Source organism: Cloeon dipterum, chromosome 2, assembly GCF_949628265.1.
Source record: "Cloeon dipterum chromosome 2, ieCloDipt1.1, whole genome shotgun sequence".
Taxonomy (NCBI): Eukaryota; Metazoa; Arthropoda; class Insecta; order Ephemeroptera; family Baetidae; genus Cloeon; species Cloeon dipterum.
The window spans coordinates 11199378-11218544 of NC_088787.1; the positions used below are offsets into that span (position 1 = coordinate 11199378).

Sequence of the window (19167 nt, forward strand, 5' to 3'; positions counted from 1 at the left end):
TTGCTCCCTCGGCCGCACATTTTAGGAGTTCGTTAACCTTGAGCACATAGCTCCCTTTTACGAACCCTATAATTGACGAATAATTGAACTACCCTGTTTGTATATTGCCAATCTCTGACAACTCCCTTTTAGGGACTAAATTACGGCAAATACAATAAAGGCATTGCAACAATTTGTGGGGTTTGACTTATCTCGACCATTCCCCATAGTGCCAACGTTCAATCAGATTCAAACCTGATACCAAGCATTTTTTTCGCACTGAAAACCTCTAAAAAAACCAATTTGTTTTGACAAAAATGTTTTGCTGCCATGTCTACCACTATTGGTTGAACCAATTTTGGTTTTCAGCACGTCTAATGAAACCTGTTGAAGTTAAGAATGCACATCAGCGGGATTGAATCTGAGGGTGAGAGTGGTGCCATCTGTTTGTGTCTCTGAACTAACCAAATGCGACTCCTGGCCCTTAAGTCTGTGTTGTAGTTTCTGAACAGTGCTTCTTAGTCACGTTCTACGGTCTGTGGAACAATCTTTCGCCAAATCTGTCTTTGAACGAGAACTCAAATGCATTCAAACAAAATGTTAGCCAGATGGTTTCCTTAGAATACTGAACTGATAAACTGATTTTCCCTCTGTTTCCAAATAATATTTTTTATTATTTCGTCGTTTCTTTTTGGCAGAGGGGATGTACCCTACTGATCCGCAATTTAAGAAATTTTGAATCTAAAATAAAATTTAAAATTGGTGAATTAGCAAATATTATTTCAATTTATTTTAGTAAATCAAGCATCTGAGTCCCAAAATTGATATTTTTTAGATTATAATTTAAATAATTGTTTAAAAAATGTCTAAATTAACTAAAAATCGATTTCAATCAACTGTTTCTCAAAAGAAAAACGTAAAAATTCAGAAGAAGAACTCTCATATTTTATAATAATTCAAATTCTCCGTAAATTTGAATTAAAAAATATGTTTTTGCGTCGGTCATATATGTAATCAAAGATTTAGACAATTATAAAAATCAGCAAGTTGTTTGCCTTTGAATTAGAAAATCGGTGATGCTTCAAAAGGAAAAAATTCTTCATATAATTATCACAAGAAGAAGACGTTTACCTTTGACAAATTACAACTGTATTTTATGCTTCATTTACCGAAAACCAAGGAAGTTTCGAATTTTTCCCAGCATCACAATACGGCAGAAATGCAACGGACGGCTCCAATTAGCGCATTATTGCAAAAATTCCAGCGAAAACGCGACCTCCGTCTAGCCGAAATAACTCTTCCATTCACACAATGCCAACAGCCTCCCGCGTCACATTTTATTTCCAAGAATTACCCATCAAATTTTGAAATTCCACTTCTATAGAGCTGCGCTCATTCAACTCTCCGGCGTCGAGTGTATTGAATATAATGGAGGGAAGAAAGTTTTCGGGGTGCGAGAGCTGGCTGGCCCGCAGCCAAAGCCGCGAGACACGTCGCGCTTCCAAACTACCGCTTTGTTGTGGGCGGAATTCGCGCGAGATCGCTTGATTGATTGTGCCGAGCCAAAAATGAATGACCCGCCGCAAATTTGCCGGTCGACAACTCATTACTCATTGTGGCAATTGATTCGGCGGTGCCAAAAATAATTCGCACACTGCATGCACGCCACGCCGGTCGGCAACAGCGAGCCGCAGCGAGCGAGCGGACACTCACTCTCTCCGTTCGTCCGTCGTCTCTCGAGACCGCGACATGCGGATTTCGTAATGTCTGCACGCGTCACATGACGGGTAATGTCTCAAAAGCAAGGTGTGGTCTAATTGGATTGGCGATATTTCAGTCAAAGCCGGTTGAATTTAATGTCTGTCGGTTAAATTGATCTGGCAAACAAGTTATGGATGATGGTGATGACTAAATTGATTCTAAATGTTTTGTGGTCCTATACCCGCAGCGGATTTGATTGGTCAAAATGAAGAGCATTTAAAAATATTTAGAATACAGGGCTCGAATCCCTGGACGGGTAAGGATTATAAGTTATTGGTGCTTTTGGCTCTTTATTAAAGCCAATTTTTTCTGTTGTTGACTACTTTTATCCATTTTGCAAGGAATATTCTCAATGATTAAGTAGAATAATAAAATATCTATCCTCACAGCCTAAAAAATCGAAGAAATGTACTTATTGGTTTCAAACGAGAAGCTTTTAATTCCAACAATAAAAATAGGATAAAATTGACTTGTGTCTCTCTTAACTTGGAAGGGTTTGGCTCCAACCAGTAAGAAAATTTATTTTTAAAAAACGAGCTCAGTGCTACTTAGTAGTTTATTTAAATTATTGTAGGACGCGATAGTAAATATCTCCGGCTCTACTTTAATGCATGGAAAAAACATCAATTGAAGCGCACATCTAAGATCTTGAAGCTAAATTTATTGTGTAAAATATAAACCGAATCAAATATTAAACTCAATAGAAATGGAATGACGCCACTGAAATCTGCAGACCAATCTTGACATTTAGTAGACCAAACATGAAAAACCATCTAATTTTATTACAGCCTGCCCAAGCATTTTTCTCTGTAACTATAATCGTAAAACCACTGTCAAATAAACGGCAATTTAATTCTGGCCGCTGGCCCCACGTTTGATTATTTATTGATCTGTTTGTCCGAAAATGCGTGAACACGCCTCGGTGCTGAATGGAAGGCGTGAATTGAGGGTCTAGGCCCCGATTTCTATCTGTGCGGCGCTGCTCTAGGAAGATTTACGGCGGGCCAATAAAATAGAAAACTCTCTGCCCGCGGATGTTGCGAAAAGTTTCTTCTCTCCTTATAGCAGGTCTGCTGCTTTGCTTCTTATGTGGCATACGTGCGCGTTTTGGCTAAAAATCTCGTGCGTCCAGCCGGTGCAGCACTTCTCCAAGTGACTGATGAGTCAATGCCCCCAGCAGCGCGGAATCTTCATCCTTAATGTATGGTGGCACTAATTTCCCTGTTGGCCAACCGAAAACTTAAGTGAATAAAAATAAGCGAGAGTTGACTGTCAAAGGGGTCGCCTCAGGGGCTGTGAAAAATAGGCTTTAATTTTTATTTAATTAAATCAATTCCATCCCAGCCTCCATATTTTGCTTAAATTCACACTAGTTAATTTTAGTGTCTTCAAAGAAAATAAAAATGGATTGATCTCCGTTTTTTTATACATTTTTAAATGAAAAATGTAACCAGGAATAAATAAAAAGAGGGGTCATATTAATTAAAAATAATTAAATAAAATCACAAGTTTCAAAAATATTTTAGAATAAGTACTCAAAAATGCTCTGCTGGTATTTTTGTAACAGAAAGCGAATTTTAAAAAATGCAGCAATAACAATTTGATTTTTTTAATCTTGAGATTATTTAAAAAAAAATCCTGCACTATTTGAAACATTATCTTTCATTTCCCAAAGACCCACAGATACTGTTTTTCTGTGGAATAAAGAAGAAACAATTTTTATACCTTCTTCTAATCTAAATAATAATTTTTTAAAAGTCTGTACCAAAAATTGCCATTATGATAATGGAAAATACTGGACATTTTTTACTTTTAAAACCTCATTCAAAGAAAGGAAGAGTTGTTTGTTCCTCCGTCCACTTTCGTTGACGCAAAAAGCGACCATTTTTCACATCCCTGCCGGTGGTCAGACGCATCATCTTGCTATGGAAACGCGCGTAATTGCTGCGCGGCGAGAACCAGTTTCGCACGCGGACAACAAACACACTCCAAAAGCTGTTTTCTGTTTTCTTTTCGCTCTCTCGGTATTCTGCCCAATTTCAGTCATGACCTTGGGTGGTCATTAGCATCCAACCGGCCGAAACTTTGGCTCAGGTTCAGCGATGTATTTATGGGTCAATCACGCGCTGTTTTCTTTGCTAATGAGACCTGCGAAAAGTGCCAAAAAACGCCGATTGTTTTTCGATTTGGCCCGACGCCGCTAAAGACTTCTTAATCGGCCCACATTTATTTCTCTCGCCTCGCCGCGGCCTTGGCTACCGATTCCGCGCCGCACAGCCGAGAAACAAATAGCCAAAATAAACATAATAAATCGTCTATCCATTTGCGGCGCACAGAGCATCAAAGACTGCTCCAAAAGGACATTTTTATCGCGCCAGAGCCGCCTTTGAGAAGCTGCTCATTTAGGATTTCAGGGTACGGCTTAAAATTCGTTTTGAATGAAAAGTGCAATTCTTTTCGACATTTTTGAATACTAATTAATGTCCATGGAACGACCCTGTGCGTCATCTATCAGAAAAATGTGACGTAAATGGCGGTTGAAGGATGGCGTTTCCGCTGCGATAAAAATTTGTGCATTTGTAAACAATTCCTTCTTTTTTTTTCTTTGAAAAGCTCCAGCCAGATTCCTCAAGCTGTCCAAATTTTAAAGCTCATTAGAATTGGCTCTTATTCCGTCGCCAAAATTAAATTCTACGCTTCCTGGAACGAGCAGGAAAATTAATCCTGGGCGTAAACATGAATTAGATGCTTGTTTTTTTGTATTTTTTTTCTTTGACATGCTTTAAATCGTATGTCTGAATTTGTTGTTACATTTTTTCTAATTTGAATGTTTCCCTAACTGACCAAATGACTAGCTTATTTTTTATAATAGAAAAAAGTCGAAAGTTTTTAGAATATGTTAATGCGACCCTTTAAAAAGTGGAATATGACACAGGGCAACAATTGAAAATTATTTTTGAATTGTTAGATGCTATAAACAATTGATCAATAAACAATTTGTGCAATAATTTTTCAATTTTGTTTATTCTTACTGTCTGCTACAAAGCTAACAAAGCTAACTAATAATAAAAAAGAACCTTGCTACAATAAAAACTCAAATTTTGCCAATTTCCTCCAAAATTTACAGTGCTTGAACATTTTTATTTTCTTGGCATATTCCGATTCCTCTCGTCGAGATCTGTCCAACGGTGTATGCCACTTATTGGGGAAACTCTTGGTTTTGAAATTAAATCGGATTTCAAGTAAGGAGACAGCCATTACCATTTTTTTGAAAAGCACGGTAACTTTCCAGCCAATTAGGTCAATTTAGGCTTTAACTGAATCCTAAGGGACGAGTTTATGCATTGGAAACAATTATTTTCCAGGCTTTTGCAGTATCACTCCTCTTTAAACGCCTTCGGGGTGCTAAGGAAATGCCTTGATTGGTGAATAATCTAGTTCCTGCGAGTAAATTCTAATTTATTTCGGTAATAATGTCTATCTTTCAGTTTAGCATAAAATTATCACCCCCTGCTCTAAACAAATGGCAAATCAATGGCCAAAACACTGTCCACGTTCATCCAATTAAACTTTGCGGCCAGTTTATTTTGTCTCCGACACACGTGTGATTACATTCGGTTTGGATTAAATTGGAGGCACCCAAGCAAAGTGTCACTCTGTGACCGCAAAGGGTCGAAAACCTTTGTTTGGTCGGAGGTGTGTTGACTGGCTGGCTGGTCGCGCGCGCGTGTGTGTGCAATGTTGAGTGTTTGTTTGCCCCGCGTGTCGGAATGCCCCCGCATTCTACGTGAGACACTTACCAACCAAGCCATTTCATATCAGTGTATATAGTATATAATAGATGCGCTTGTGCAGAGAGGAGAAAGAAATTATAATCATATTGGAGCAGCCATTCATTCGGCGAAATGCAGCCTGAATTTTAATTCATAGTCGCACTCCTAATTTCAACAAGCTGAAGCCTGGTAGTTTGGATTGTCGTGGGACAATCAGACAGGGTGTCCGACACTCCTTTTGCCGCCGCCAATAAGTCGTTGACTCTGAATTCTAAATTAATAACTCTGCCCGCCGGATGCACATTGGGAACGAGGGTCAACTAAGGCTATTGATTTAGTCGTCCGGATGGCAAAAATAATTCCGCGATTTCACGACATCATTCGAAAGTTTGGTGGATGAGGAAGATTTTTTATATCTCGAAAAATATTGGAATCCGTGTAAAGTGGATGGTGTAGACGTTTGAGCCCCATTGAGACGTGGTTTCTGTTCAAATTTAGCATTCTTACGGATTAAGAATTTTACGTTTTTATCCGAATTTAAATAAATTTTTCATTTTTCTAAGGAAAATTGAACTAAATTCCTAAAAATTAAACATTCGCTTTTATTTGTTTAAATTTTCCTCTTCAAATGAAATATTAAAAAATAAAGTAGTGAGATTCTTCTTCTCTTTTGAACAATCGAACGCTTTTTAAATCTATTTAGGCATTTCTCTAAAGGAAATAAAATATTTAAGATTGTGTCAATATTTTTGCTGTTGAATTATTTAAAGAACAATTTTACTGTTTCACGCAGTCAAATGATGGCACCATCATCCATTTAACGTGATTTTGGTACTTAATCTGCTATTCTGAAATGAAGGAACTCAATGAGAAATACAAATAAAATGTTAAATATATATCCTCTTCTTTACAAAAAGAATAACCATTTTTTTGTAAAATTATTTAACAACGTTTTTATCGATTAAATGTATTTCCTTATGAATAGGATGCCAGTTGCAGCTGAAAAATATTGAGAAAAATAAATCTCGACTTTCTCCAGTTAATACTTCATCATAAAAAATAAATGAAATGAAAAAATATGCAAAAAATATGCATTTATTTGGAACAAATTTAAATTTATAAAATTGCTAATTCTCTGCAATGCATTTGATTAGGATGAGGTTTATTGGAAAAATTTACAGAGCTGAAACAGCAAAATTGAAGTTTTTTGTTCCTTTAAACAAAATCAAAATAATAGAAAATCAACAAATTTTAAATCATTTGACGACTTCAAACTAACAATTTGACTGAAAAGAACAATATTAAACACCTGTGTTAATCTGTAAGCCACAAATTCTAGACCTCTTTCGATTTACTAGGCTGTAAAAATCGTAAAATTTGTCACAAAAGAGGAAGTAGGTTGAAAATTAGTATAAAGTAGCATTAAAAATAAAGTTTATTATTTTACGAACCAGAGAGCCTTCCTCAATTTCACGCCTTTTTAAATAAATTTTATTTCCCCCCATTAATTTTTACAGCCCAATGCTTTTCTATGTTTGCAATAAAAACTAGCCCAGCAACAAAACAACAGTCTATAAAAATATAGGCGAGCAGCGTGAAACATTTATTTACTTAGTCTCCTGTCAGCAGCAGCAGGAGGCACCCTTATTGTCATTTTGCCTCGGAAACAAAAACACTCGGCTGTCAGAGGAATTACGCATGTTATTTTATCGATTTAGCGAAGCCGCGTGGGTCGGCTCGGCTCGCACTGTCATCGAGCCCGTGATTTGCGGGCCATTATTATTGAAATGCCCTCGTGCGCGCGACTTGACCGAAATTTGCATAAGCAATGAGTCTGGAAGCTGGGCTCGCTCTCCAACCAGATTAAATATTTGCATACACGTGTTCGCCGCTTATTCAAACCGTGACGTGGGACACTATGAACGAACGCGAACAAACACGGGTTTTCCATTTGGGTTTTTATTGATTTTTGCCTAGTAAACTTGTCGTCACATTAGTTAGGAGATAATTTTGTTGTTTGAACAAATTTAAGCAATGAAAAAAAGAATAGGAATTTACACACGGGAAATTCAGAGTGTAAAAAGATACCCAAACTGACTAAACTTGAAAAAATAATGGCTATTGTTAAATTATTTTGTAGAATCCTCACAAAATTGTGAAATAAATATAATTAGGCTACAAAAATGCCATGATCGAGCCCATTTTCTCAGAAGTTTATTATTTTACCCGTCTGATTTCGTTATTCTTCTCATTGAAATCATTCCAACGGTATAGTGATTGAGGGGAAATCTTTTCTTTTGTTAAAATGAATCACGATTTGTAATACGCAGGCAGTCGTAGAAAGAACAAAACTCCTGCTGTTAATTTCTTGGCCTCTTCTCAAACCTCAGAAAAAACAATATCGGGCAATGCTCAGCTTAACAATTCATAAATACACTCCTGCAAAATGTAAAACCTTTTTTACTCCTTGTTAGTACGATGCGTTCTGGTTTTGACGTTGTTGACATTAGTAAATTTACTGCCTCGAATGTTTTTATTTATTTATTTATTCATAGATTAAAATTCGCAACCCATTCATGAATAGCATGATTATCAAACAAAAGTCGACTCTGTCAGTGTGCAGGCCTGTCAGGGGAATGAAGAAAAAAGCACCCAAGTGCCGTGAAAAGCAATAAATCAGCCAGAGTACAAAGAGTGACCTCGACCTTTCCAGGAGCAGAGAAAACATATTCTTTCTCTGTGGGAGACGTGACAAAAAGAGTTGTACATAATTCTCCCTCAGTATGCAAACTTTTTGCGCCTCTTCCAACGGGTGGTCTGCGCATGATACAAAGTCGATTCTTTTTTTGTCTTAAGTGCCCGTTAATGCTCTCACATTGGACCAATTTCACGAGTGTTACTATATAGTTTTTCTGTAAAAAGTGGACTGATCTAATTTTGATGAGGCATGAAATTGAAATTTCTTTGCGATGATATAAGAATGTATAAAAATTGGAGCAAAAATGTTGCATCGGTGATAGTATTTTTCCTTCAATTTAGATCAGACGAGAATTATTTTATTTTAAATCGCAGAATATATTTTTCAATTCTTTTTTATTTGTTTTTAAACGTTTAATAAAAGCCAAAAAATCAAAATCTTTTTAAAAATGAAGGTCTCGCTCAATTTAAATGAAATTCGGCAGACAATATTTAATTAAACAAAGCAATCAGTGGCTCATTTTGGGCATTTTAAAAAAAAACTTGACATTCCCATAAGTTTTTTGTCCTGAGCTTTGTAAGTTTTAAAAGTTTTACAGCATAAAAAACTAAAAATATTCCGACAGCTGGTAAAATTGACTATTTTTTCAAATAAACTTTCCGAAATTTTCTTTGTGGTGTGTTTGAATTTTGAATATATTAATTTTTATGTAAGTAAAAACCTAAGTGAATTTTTTCTAAATGAAGAATTAATTAATTACTTTTAGAGCACGAAATCAATGATTTCATCAAAAACATCGTTAAATCCAATATTTAATTTTTATAAAAAAGCAGATCAATACAATTTTGTGAAACGTTCTATTTTTTCTCTAAATTAAATCCTGAAATTGTATAATATTTCCTCGTATTGCTTTATCCAAAAAAGAAAAATTTGGGCCAGACCACAGACCACGCTTTAAATTATTAGTAAATAACTAATTATGAAAGCAAAGAGCGAATCCAAGTGACCCATTTCAATTCGCAGTAAATACTCTCTTAAATCACGTCTAATGTCGATTCACGGCTCATTAGAATGCGAGCCGAGCAGGAGCAGGGACAGTCGATCCACATGCACACCCATTCGCGGTCACGTCTGCTCGCCCCGCGTGTGAATCCAAAGTGAAATTGTCAACCGGGATTGCATTGTGTTTGGCGGCGTTTGCGTTTTCACGTTTTCACGTCTTCAGGCCTTCAGGCCGGCTGCCAATCGCGATTTATGCCCTGCCAGGGTGTGTGCTGCTGCGCCGAGAGGGAACGTTTTTTTTCGCGCATCTCGGGGCGTCCGCCCGCCCGCCTCTTTCCCACACTGCGCTCGGCTTGAAATAGATTTCGCGTCTGTTCGCGCAGCCGAAGCTCCGGTGTACTTGCGTTTTATTGTTATTACTTCGCCCTTGAACACGGCCCGAGAGATAGAGGGTGTATGCCGCGATTTACACACCGACAAGATTTACTGGCTTCCAATATTTGTTCGGGCCATTTATTTATCTGCTGCTGCGTCCGGCCCACGTGCTTTAATTTTAAATTGACGGGCCAGCTTTTATTCATTACGTGGAGCAAATGTTGTCTTACCTTTGCCTCTGCCTTTCGCATGCCAAGTCTCGTTATATGGAAAATATTTTTATGTACGGCCTGCATGCAAAAACACCTTTGGTTTCGGTTGAGAAATGTTAAGAGCAGCGGCATGAAATACAATAAAAATTGTTGTTACCGAATTAGAAAAGGTTCGTTAGTTATTTTATATTCTTGTTTATTCTTGCAGTTCAGTATGTTTATTATTAAGGATGGACTTCAATGATATAGGAAGACATGTTTGAATTAAATAATCGATTGGTATGGTGCCTTGATCACGAAAAATTTATATTTTATTTGATTTGAATTTACAAGCAAAAAGCAATTAATAATATTATTATTTAGTAATAAGATGTAATATTAAATAATATTATAAAAACATAATTATTATTAGTAAAGTGATATCATTTTACTGAATTCTAGAATTAAACTTAATGCCCAGAAAAGTGTTGTTTGCCATTGTTTATATTTTGATGATTTCCTGCAGTCATTATTAACAACATAAATATGTATTGCTTTCGTTTGTAATGTTTAAAAAGAAATTAAAATTTGGAAATTGTTTTGCTACGACATTTTTTTCACTCGTAATTCGCCACCAAATTACATGTCCGCGCTGGATTTGCTTCGATATAAAATTGATCGTTGGAAAGGGGCTTAACTTGCGGGAATTTTTGAAAAAATGTCTTGTGAAAAAACACGCGGTTTTTTGTGAAACGTTTAGTAAAAGGAACGAATAATTTGTTTTTTAACAAACAAATCGGAAAATAATCAGTTGTAAAATATAATCAATTAAAGTAATCGGTTGCGAAATTGCGTCAAAATGCTTAAAAAAACTCATGATTTGCAACCTCTTGACGGTCTGGGAAAAAGACTCGCAGAAAAAAATAATTGGTGATCAGTTTTCCACATACTATTATTTATGATGATCATAATTTTAATAACCCCCAAATTTATAGAACGTTTTTGTTGCTCACACTTTGAAGCACTTGTCCAATCAGTATTTATTTTAAATTTAGCAGCTATGTGGTTTTAGTCATAATTTATCTTTAAAAATTATATTATAAAGGTAAAACAATTTATCTGTAAAATCTTATTCATTACTGCATCGATTGAAAGAACCGATTTAAATTTTTAAACGAAATATTTTCATTTCTAGAATGCACAGGATTAGGTTATGAATATTAAATCAAATTGGAATCTCTTATTTAAACTTGAAAATGAACGTTGCTGCTGTTTTGGTGCCTTTATTTTTTTTAAATTTAAAACCTATAGAGGCGTATTTAAAAATTTCCAACATTACCACCCGTCGTTAAACCAAAGTAAAGCGAAGAATAAAATATAAAAACGTTATAGATACATGCTCTTAACTCCGGCACCCCACGCGCTATCAATTAGCTAGCCAAAAGTGCGAGAAATTTCAATTGCCCCTCGTAAAACGATAAAAACCCGGCCGGAATTTGCATTCTTAATTCTATCAGGACGCACAGATTGGCACTCAAAATTCAAGGGAACGCGGCCTTCATATACGCGAACTGAAATAAATCTTCAGAGTGGATGAGCGCGTTAAATTTATATTTTGCCCATAAATTAAGTGGCTGGACGTGTTGAGTAGCCGTTCGCGCCCGCCCGACGCAAATTGAGACCTTTTTATTTTATGCCTGTACAAGGCTTCTGCATTAAAGTGCACCGGACGAAAAACAGGCCAATAACTCGTTTAATTGAATAAATAACGAAGCGAGTCCTTGGAATTTGCATTTATTATTTTTAATGCTCACCAGAGGCGAACAAAGGGCGAAATGAAGACGTCAAGGAGTGAAACCCGAACAGCTACTCATTATTTTAAATCCGCGTTCTCATGAATATTTCAAACTATCAAAGTGAATATTTTTTTCGTTTGGCGAAGGCTGAAAATTTATTACGGATAATGCATTGTGCATCAAACGCTCTCGAAGGCTCTTGCTGATTAAGAATTGGCTTCAGAAAGGACTTTTGGTTTGCTTTGTGAATTGAAATTATATGCTTGCACAATTATCCATGCTCAACCGGTTCCACGGGCACGTCCCAGCACGCCCGGCAATTCTGGGAAATTAATTAGTGGTCCGTTTACGCAATGTGTACTTACACGTACGGGATATTCCTCGCAGGACGTTATTAGTTCTGTCAATAAACCTATTTTTACAGTGGAAATTTAAATTTTGAGCTTTTAAGGGGCTGCAATTCAAGACGAGTTGCAGCAATTGAAATACATGTCTCTCGCAGCTGCAGCCGTAAATAACAATAATTTCCATTTGAATAATTGTGTGCGTTTTGCAGAGCTGGACGCGGCCCAGTTGAGCCTCTTCCCAGTGACCAGTGGCCACGATGCAGAACTGCAGACTCTCAGCTCGCCGTCGTCGCCCAAGGGCATGTTTAAAGCGAACCAATGCCTCTACTTGGAGAAACTGCTCGGTGAGTCTCTTCCTTTCCTCTCGGCGTACACGTAGCTGTTTGTTGCTATTATTCCCTCTTTCGCTCGTCCGCTATGCCAGGACAATTACTCTCAAACAGCCTGGAATTTTATAAAGTCGCTCTCTGGCCAGATGGATTTAAATTTAAATATTTTACGATGCTAATTTTTTTGCTATATAATATATGTCATCAGTTGTGACCCTCAATCGCCATATTAGATAATTAACTTTTATTTTACCGATGGACGATACGTCTCGTGATCATTTTTATTCAAACTCAACTAATAAATTTGCTTTTTTAACAAGCCAGAATATAGCATTATAACTGGAAATTTATAAAAATTGTGTTAATTTTCAATGATATAAAATAAGTTTAATATCATTAAAATAAAATTTTCCCCATATTTCTAGACCGCGTTAGAAATGTTCTAAAAATTAAATTTTGTAATTTAACTAATTTATCCAAAGGAATAGCATTGAACTCGACCGTCTCGATTGTTTTCTCGACGACACTCCGGAGCAGCAGCCCGTTTATCAGATGAAACACAAAGTGTAACGGCCTCTTTCATTTATCCTGCACTCGCTCTCAACTCGGCTTGAGGTTTTCTTTTGAATCCAGTGCTTCTTCTTTTCTCTCTATACTGAAGTCTGGATCTTGATTTTTTAATAACGCCCCCAGCGGTTGTTGGCGCGGCCGACCCGCGCCCTTCATTTTTAATTAGGATTGTGTTAGATTGTGGGCTTTTAATAAGAGGTGCTAAGCGGAAATGTTTGGCCGGGCTCGATGATTTTTGATTGATGCTTTTTTCCATTAGAGAAATAAATCAACTAATGTATTTCTCTTCAAAAACAAGCTTTGGCAGTTGTTTTTCTGAATTATAAAATTGTTCTGCCGTTGAATTTTTTAATATTTCGATTCAAGAGTTTTTACCACTTTAAATTTTCATCGTCTAACGCTTCTAACGTCGAGATTTTAGCCACAGGCGCAAAACAACGCACTTTTCTCGGCTGTAAAAATGTGGTTTCATCCTGTGAATCGAGGCCCACAGCATCGTTTGGCACTCAGCCGCGGCCTCTGATTAAAAATTCACGCGACGGCCGAAAAGTAGCCTGGGCCGTTTGCATAATTTTCCACGCTCAAACACATTTTCTTTTACGACGCAAATAGTGGGCAATCCTCAAACTGTTGCGAGAAGATATTCGTGGCTATCAACAGAGTATTAATTTAATATCCTCAAAACCGTTATTTTTATCCGTAAAATTTCAATAATTATTGTAATCTGCACCAAAAATCAGCAACACGGATCCTCAGCCGGAGTTTGCTATCCAAAAAAACTTACGCTGCAAATAATGACGTCTCTCTCTGCATGTTTGAAAAGAGAAAAACAAAATTTAAATTGGATTTTTTTTTTGTAATTCAAATCTTGCCGCGGGGGTCGGCGTTTGCCACATCTCTAATTTCGTTTTCATTTGGCCGGCGCAGCGTGAACTCATTGCTGCTGCTCTCCACTTACGAATAACAAATGGCCAGATAATTGTCGGCTTTTATTATATTGGCTGGCGCGCGCGTGACCTCGGCGATTCGCCGTCGTTTTCGCCGCGCCACCAACAACGACAGTGTCAACGACACAGCAAACAAATTCCGAGCCGGCACTCTTTATGTGTGGCTTATGTCATTTTTATGTCCGCCCAAACTGCACTTTTTACCACGTTCGAGTCGTAAATAAATTTATTTGTCATTCGGAAGCCGCTCTCATGCTGGAGCAACAACTACCACAGGGTTTCTGTGAGAAAAAAATGACATTCTGATAAAAAAAGCTTCAAAGACTGAGTGTTCCTTAATTGACACTGCAAATTTTTCTGTATTTTTGCTCGATATTAGTATTTATTTGCTGAAATATCACGGGTAGCAGGACAAAATTGGGAAGAGGTAAAGCAATAATTCAATGAAATTGACACAGAAATTAGTCTTTACTTGTATATATGAAAATTTTTCAACAAAATATTAATTTTAACTGGTCGTATAAGACAATTTTAAAAACCTTTATAGCTCAATATCTCATCTTTCCGTGGTTCAATTTATAAAATACAGAGTGTGCTTTGCATTTAACTCGCTGAGCCCAATCAAACTAACACTAAATTTGATTTCTAAGGTAAGGGTCAGAGATTGCCATTGTTAATATCAGCGGGGGCCAGATTCGTGCGACGCGCAGTTATGGCGTCCGGTGGAGTATGGCGCGAAAAAAACGGTCACGTGAAAATGCGCGAAGAGAAGCAAGTTTTCATCAATATTGTGACGAATAATTTGCATTACTTGTACTAATTGTGTTTTTTGGATCGTAAAAACAAACTCTTGACACTCGTACGGGAATCCAAAGAGAGCTTTTTGCTTCCCACATTCAGACGCCATCTTGCATCTGCGCAGTGGGAACCAAATTTATCGCACATCCAGACCCCGCTAGTTAATTTTTGTTTTTAAGGTTTCCTTAGGAAAATGGTTTGAAGTTTTAAATTGAACAATTTAAATCATGTTTGAATTGGGTGATGATACTCAGTTCGAACTGCAAGAAAAGGCGTCTAAATTTTGACGTGGCCCCTTTTCATCGCCATTTAGAACTCTCCAACACAAAAAACGCTATTGTTAGGCGTGGATTTGATTGCATCTCTGCTCTTAGCTGAGAGTGAATTGTCAGAAGCAACAGTATTGTTTAATCCGAGCGAAACCTCAACAAGGCCAAGATGGAAAAAGGAGATTTAACTCACAGTTTTTATGGGAGTGTGTCTCATTCCCAATCAGTATTTTTGTGTTTTTGCACCCACGGAACTTTTTGTTTCAACATAATGAGTATATTAAATTTTGGCACGCCCAAGAGGCAATTGTTGACGAAATGAAAGCCATTTTACACCCCAGACCATATGCCACACTGTGCTGCTTTTTATTGCCTGCCTGCAGCTCCTCTCGCGAGACACGCAGAGCAGATTTAATCGGCCACTTCCGAAGAAATTTGGTTTGGAATGGCGTGCAAGATCTAATCTCGCCACTGACCAAGAAAACCTTGAGATGCTTTGTGACAAAAAATAAATAGTCAGCCCTTATTTGGGGAGACTCTGTGTTCTAGTGACTCAATTTGGCTCGTGCGATGTTTACATCTTAATTTCCAGATAATAGGGCACATTAACAAAAATTTTCGCGACATTTTAGCATAAATATGTCAAAAGATGATTATCATATTTTTATGTCTTCATTCTTTGTATAAATTAAACACTGAACCAGTTCCTTAAAATTGAAATAACGTGAAGCAGAATCCTTTCGTTGAATCTGTGATGCAAATCGTAATTGAATTTATCTGATTTCAAAGTGTACAAACCTTAATTTCAAAATCATTCTTTCCTGCCTCTTGAGGCTCATGTTCCTTTCGTCTTTGACCAAATTTCAATTTAAAGTGAGCCGATTTTTTGCATCCTTTTATTTTTATTTATTTTTTAACCTCTGCCCAGATTTTGAAAATACATATTTTTTATACGAACAGGATCTGCTCCAAAAGGTGCGGCCTCTATGTGTACTTTTCGCTTCATGCTCTATCAAATGGAAGTGACCGAAATCTTGTCCTTTAAAAGTACATTTTTCTCGCGCCCTCGAAAATGTCCATTGTTTGGTGAACAACGTCTCCGTGCATGTCGGGCAGACTTTTTGCGCCAAGTGTCGCCGTAAATTACTGAAAAACAGTAAAACTAATACGGCTCCAAGGTGGCCAGCATAAATTACAACTCGGCCGACAGCGGTTTTCACGATTTTCGACTCAGATTCGCACATCAAGTTGAATTAATTGCCCCAAATTGAGACTAAAACTGACAAAGTCACGAAAGGCGGCCAAAAGAAAGGGAAACTGATCGTCGGAGGAGCAGAAAAACAACACACTTGACCAATTGAAGTAATTGCGATTCTGGTCGGGCTGCTCCTTTTTTCGCACTGACTGGTCCGCAGAATTTATGAGGACCGCCGATTCAGGCAGACGGGCCAGGTGCTGCGAACGCGGCGAAAAAAATGCGCAAAATACTGACCCACTACTGACAGCTCTCGTCGGCAGACAAAACAAGAATTCGCGATTCCTGTGCGCTGTCTGATGAACATAAAAGGATTACACGCATTTTATTATGCTCTGCATTGATACGAAAATGCGTCCGTTACACCGGATTCCCAAGGCCGAAAAGTGAAATTAAATCAACAAGCAGAGCTGATTGGCATTCAATACGCTTAATACACCCTTTTCCAGAGACTTCATGCTGAGATTTTCATGGTGCCCATAAAATAAGATAAAATAAAAAGTATTAAGGATTGTTAAAAGCTTGATTTATTTTCAGATTTACAAATTGTTCGATGGAAGAGAATATAAGCCAAAACACGAAGGAATAAATCGGTCTCAAAAGAATGTAAAATGGTTTTAGATATCTTGTCGTGGCGTTATGATACAAAATGCTGATGCAAATGAATTGGTTTACGTGATTTTGAAATCAGGTGTCCCTCAGGTGACTCTCTTCAAAAGCTTCCAATATATCACTTTGTGCATTCAGGTCTATTCTGCCTGCAGTCTCATGTCGTTTGCGCGTGGCCTCATCTTTCAATCCTTGAATGGATGCTGCGTCCAGAATTTTCTCATGTGGACTCTTGTTAGCAGACTCGTTGTTAAAGTTTGACAGTGATGAGGCACTTGCTGATCCTCCAGGAGGTGCTAAACGTTTGCGCTTGCGCTTATTCCGCTTGCGCTTATTCCGCTTGCGCATATTCTGCTTGTCGTCAATTGGCTTCGATGCAGGGGTTAACATGGCTTTTTTTATTTTCTCGAAATTATCAAAATCCTCTTTCTCCATTTGCCTCTCAGATTCCAAACGTTGTAGTTCCTTTTTCAAATATTCGCGTTGCTGTTTGCGCATTTCTTCCATCTGCTCTCTATCTTTTTGGCTTTTCGTTTTTAGGAAATTTTGTTGGAGGTTGTTTACATTACCAGGAGTTGCCTCTGGTGATGAGGATGAGTTTAGCGGAGGCGAGGGACCTGTGGTAGAACCTGCTACCGAAGACATTGAACCAGACGCACCGGTTGTGCTGGAGCCCACACTTGCAATTAAAGATGACCACGGCATGGCTTTTTTAACCGTTGAAGATCCTGCAGAATGCTCCGTGGTAAATGCTTGAGAAAAGTCTGGTGCATATAGTGGTGAAGTAGGTTGTTTCTCTTCTGAGCTGTTGTTCATTAGCCCGCAGTGATTGGTATCATCCAGCGGGTCTCTTTTCTCAGGCGAATCTTCGTCGGGAAAAGTCTCAGGACTGAGCACATCCATAGCGAGGTGGTGCATGTTCCGAGTTCCATTGGTGGGTGGCGAATCAGACTTCATGGCCAAAAATGAGGGGAATTCTTGAAGTAAATCCTTCAAATTCTTTTGACTGCCTCTTATCAATGCCTCTAATTTGGACTGTAACATTATGATAAAAATTCAATAAGCATAAAAAATAATTTCATGCATTAAAATCGTCAAAATAAATATCACAATTCATAAATAATAAATTAACAAGAAAACTGTCTTACCTCGTTTATCTGGGTCAGTCAATCACAATTGGGCTCAACAGAATATTTGTTCTCAATTACACAGACGAGTGCTATAAAATACAATAGTTATCATCAAGGCGCTTACAAGAAATACATCTCATGTCACTAAATTCTTACCATTAAATGTTATTGAGCGAAATTGTTCACAACGTCTGCGGCGTGAGTAAATATTATGACGTCTCACGCTAAGGGGGAGGATAAAAGTGTTCCACCACTAAGGGAAGGTTCGCAGCTCAAGAAAAAGGCGGAGGAGAGTGCCACCTATTGGCAGGCACTACACTGTTCTTCTAAAAAACCAGAACATTTGAAGATTTTTGTTTCATTTTGAAAAAATAAAATAAAATCCACATAATGAGAGAAATGAAATTACAGTTTTTCAAATATACATCTTATTCGATTAATATCCAGAACTGATTTGTCGTTTGTTATGGCCGCTGTGTTTTAATAAATGTATTCTATTTGGTGTTTCAGAGCAAAAACAGACCAGGAGGGCAAACATATACGTTGAAACAGGGCGACAGGCGACGCCGGCGCCGGCCCGCAGATCGTCGAGATGGAAAGAGAAGCCGACGGCGGCGAGGACACCTTGCTGACCGCCGCGCAGGAAGAGTTAAAGATTAATGCAACCGACGTACAAATCTCAGCGTGCCCTCTGTTAGACGATTAAGACGCAAGAAAAATAGCTTTTCTTGGTACAAAACACAAGATGCTGTCATTAGCTGGTAGTTTGGAAACACAAGTGAGTCTGAGTGCGAGTAATATGTATACAAATGATACGAACAAATAAAATTCGAGTGACTGCCAAACGTCGAATCTTCTTTCATTTTCGTCATTTACCTTTCCTCGTAGTAAAGAGTAATTAAATAAATCACGGCTGATAAAAGAATAATTACTATTTTGAAAAATGATAAAAAAAACTTAAGTGCTTTGTTGTATATTAAAATTTAAAGCTCAAATTATTGCAAATGTCTTATTTTATGTATTTGTAGCCGCAGAAACTTAAATGACTTTCTGAATTTATTCTTCTGATTGCTAGCTAAATAAATAAATCGATTTTCCCGTCAGAACTCCACGAATGAATGTGTGAATATATTTTAGCATAGGCCGTAGACGTTTCAGCGACTTGATCGCTTGTATATTGTTCTTCGCTTTTTTATTACCATTAATGTGTATTATGTTCCATTGAACTATTAATTATAAAGGTTAAAATGAGCCGTTAAAAAGGTTTTAAGGAGTGTGTAAAGTTCAGAAAATAAAGAAAAAGAAAAGATGAATTAGGACGAGAATTTCTTTTTACAT

At 37.5% G+C, this 19167-nt stretch overlaps 1 protein-coding gene across 1 annotated transcript in view; it reads left to right on the top strand.

Moving 5' to 3' along the window:
- Positions 1 to 18681, top strand: part of LOC135936245 (uncharacterized) — a 40718-nt gene extending 22037 nt beyond the window's left edge. Inside the window, exons 3-4 of the mRNA XM_065479000.1 lie at positions 12132 to 12266; positions 18340 to 18681. Coding sequence (XP_065335072.1) covers positions 12132 to 12266; positions 18340 to 18461 — 257 coding nt within the window. The 3' untranslated portion in view covers positions 18462 to 18681. The remainder of the gene's footprint in view (positions 1 to 12131; positions 12267 to 18339) is intronic.
- Positions 18682 to 19167: the final 486 nt, after the last annotated feature.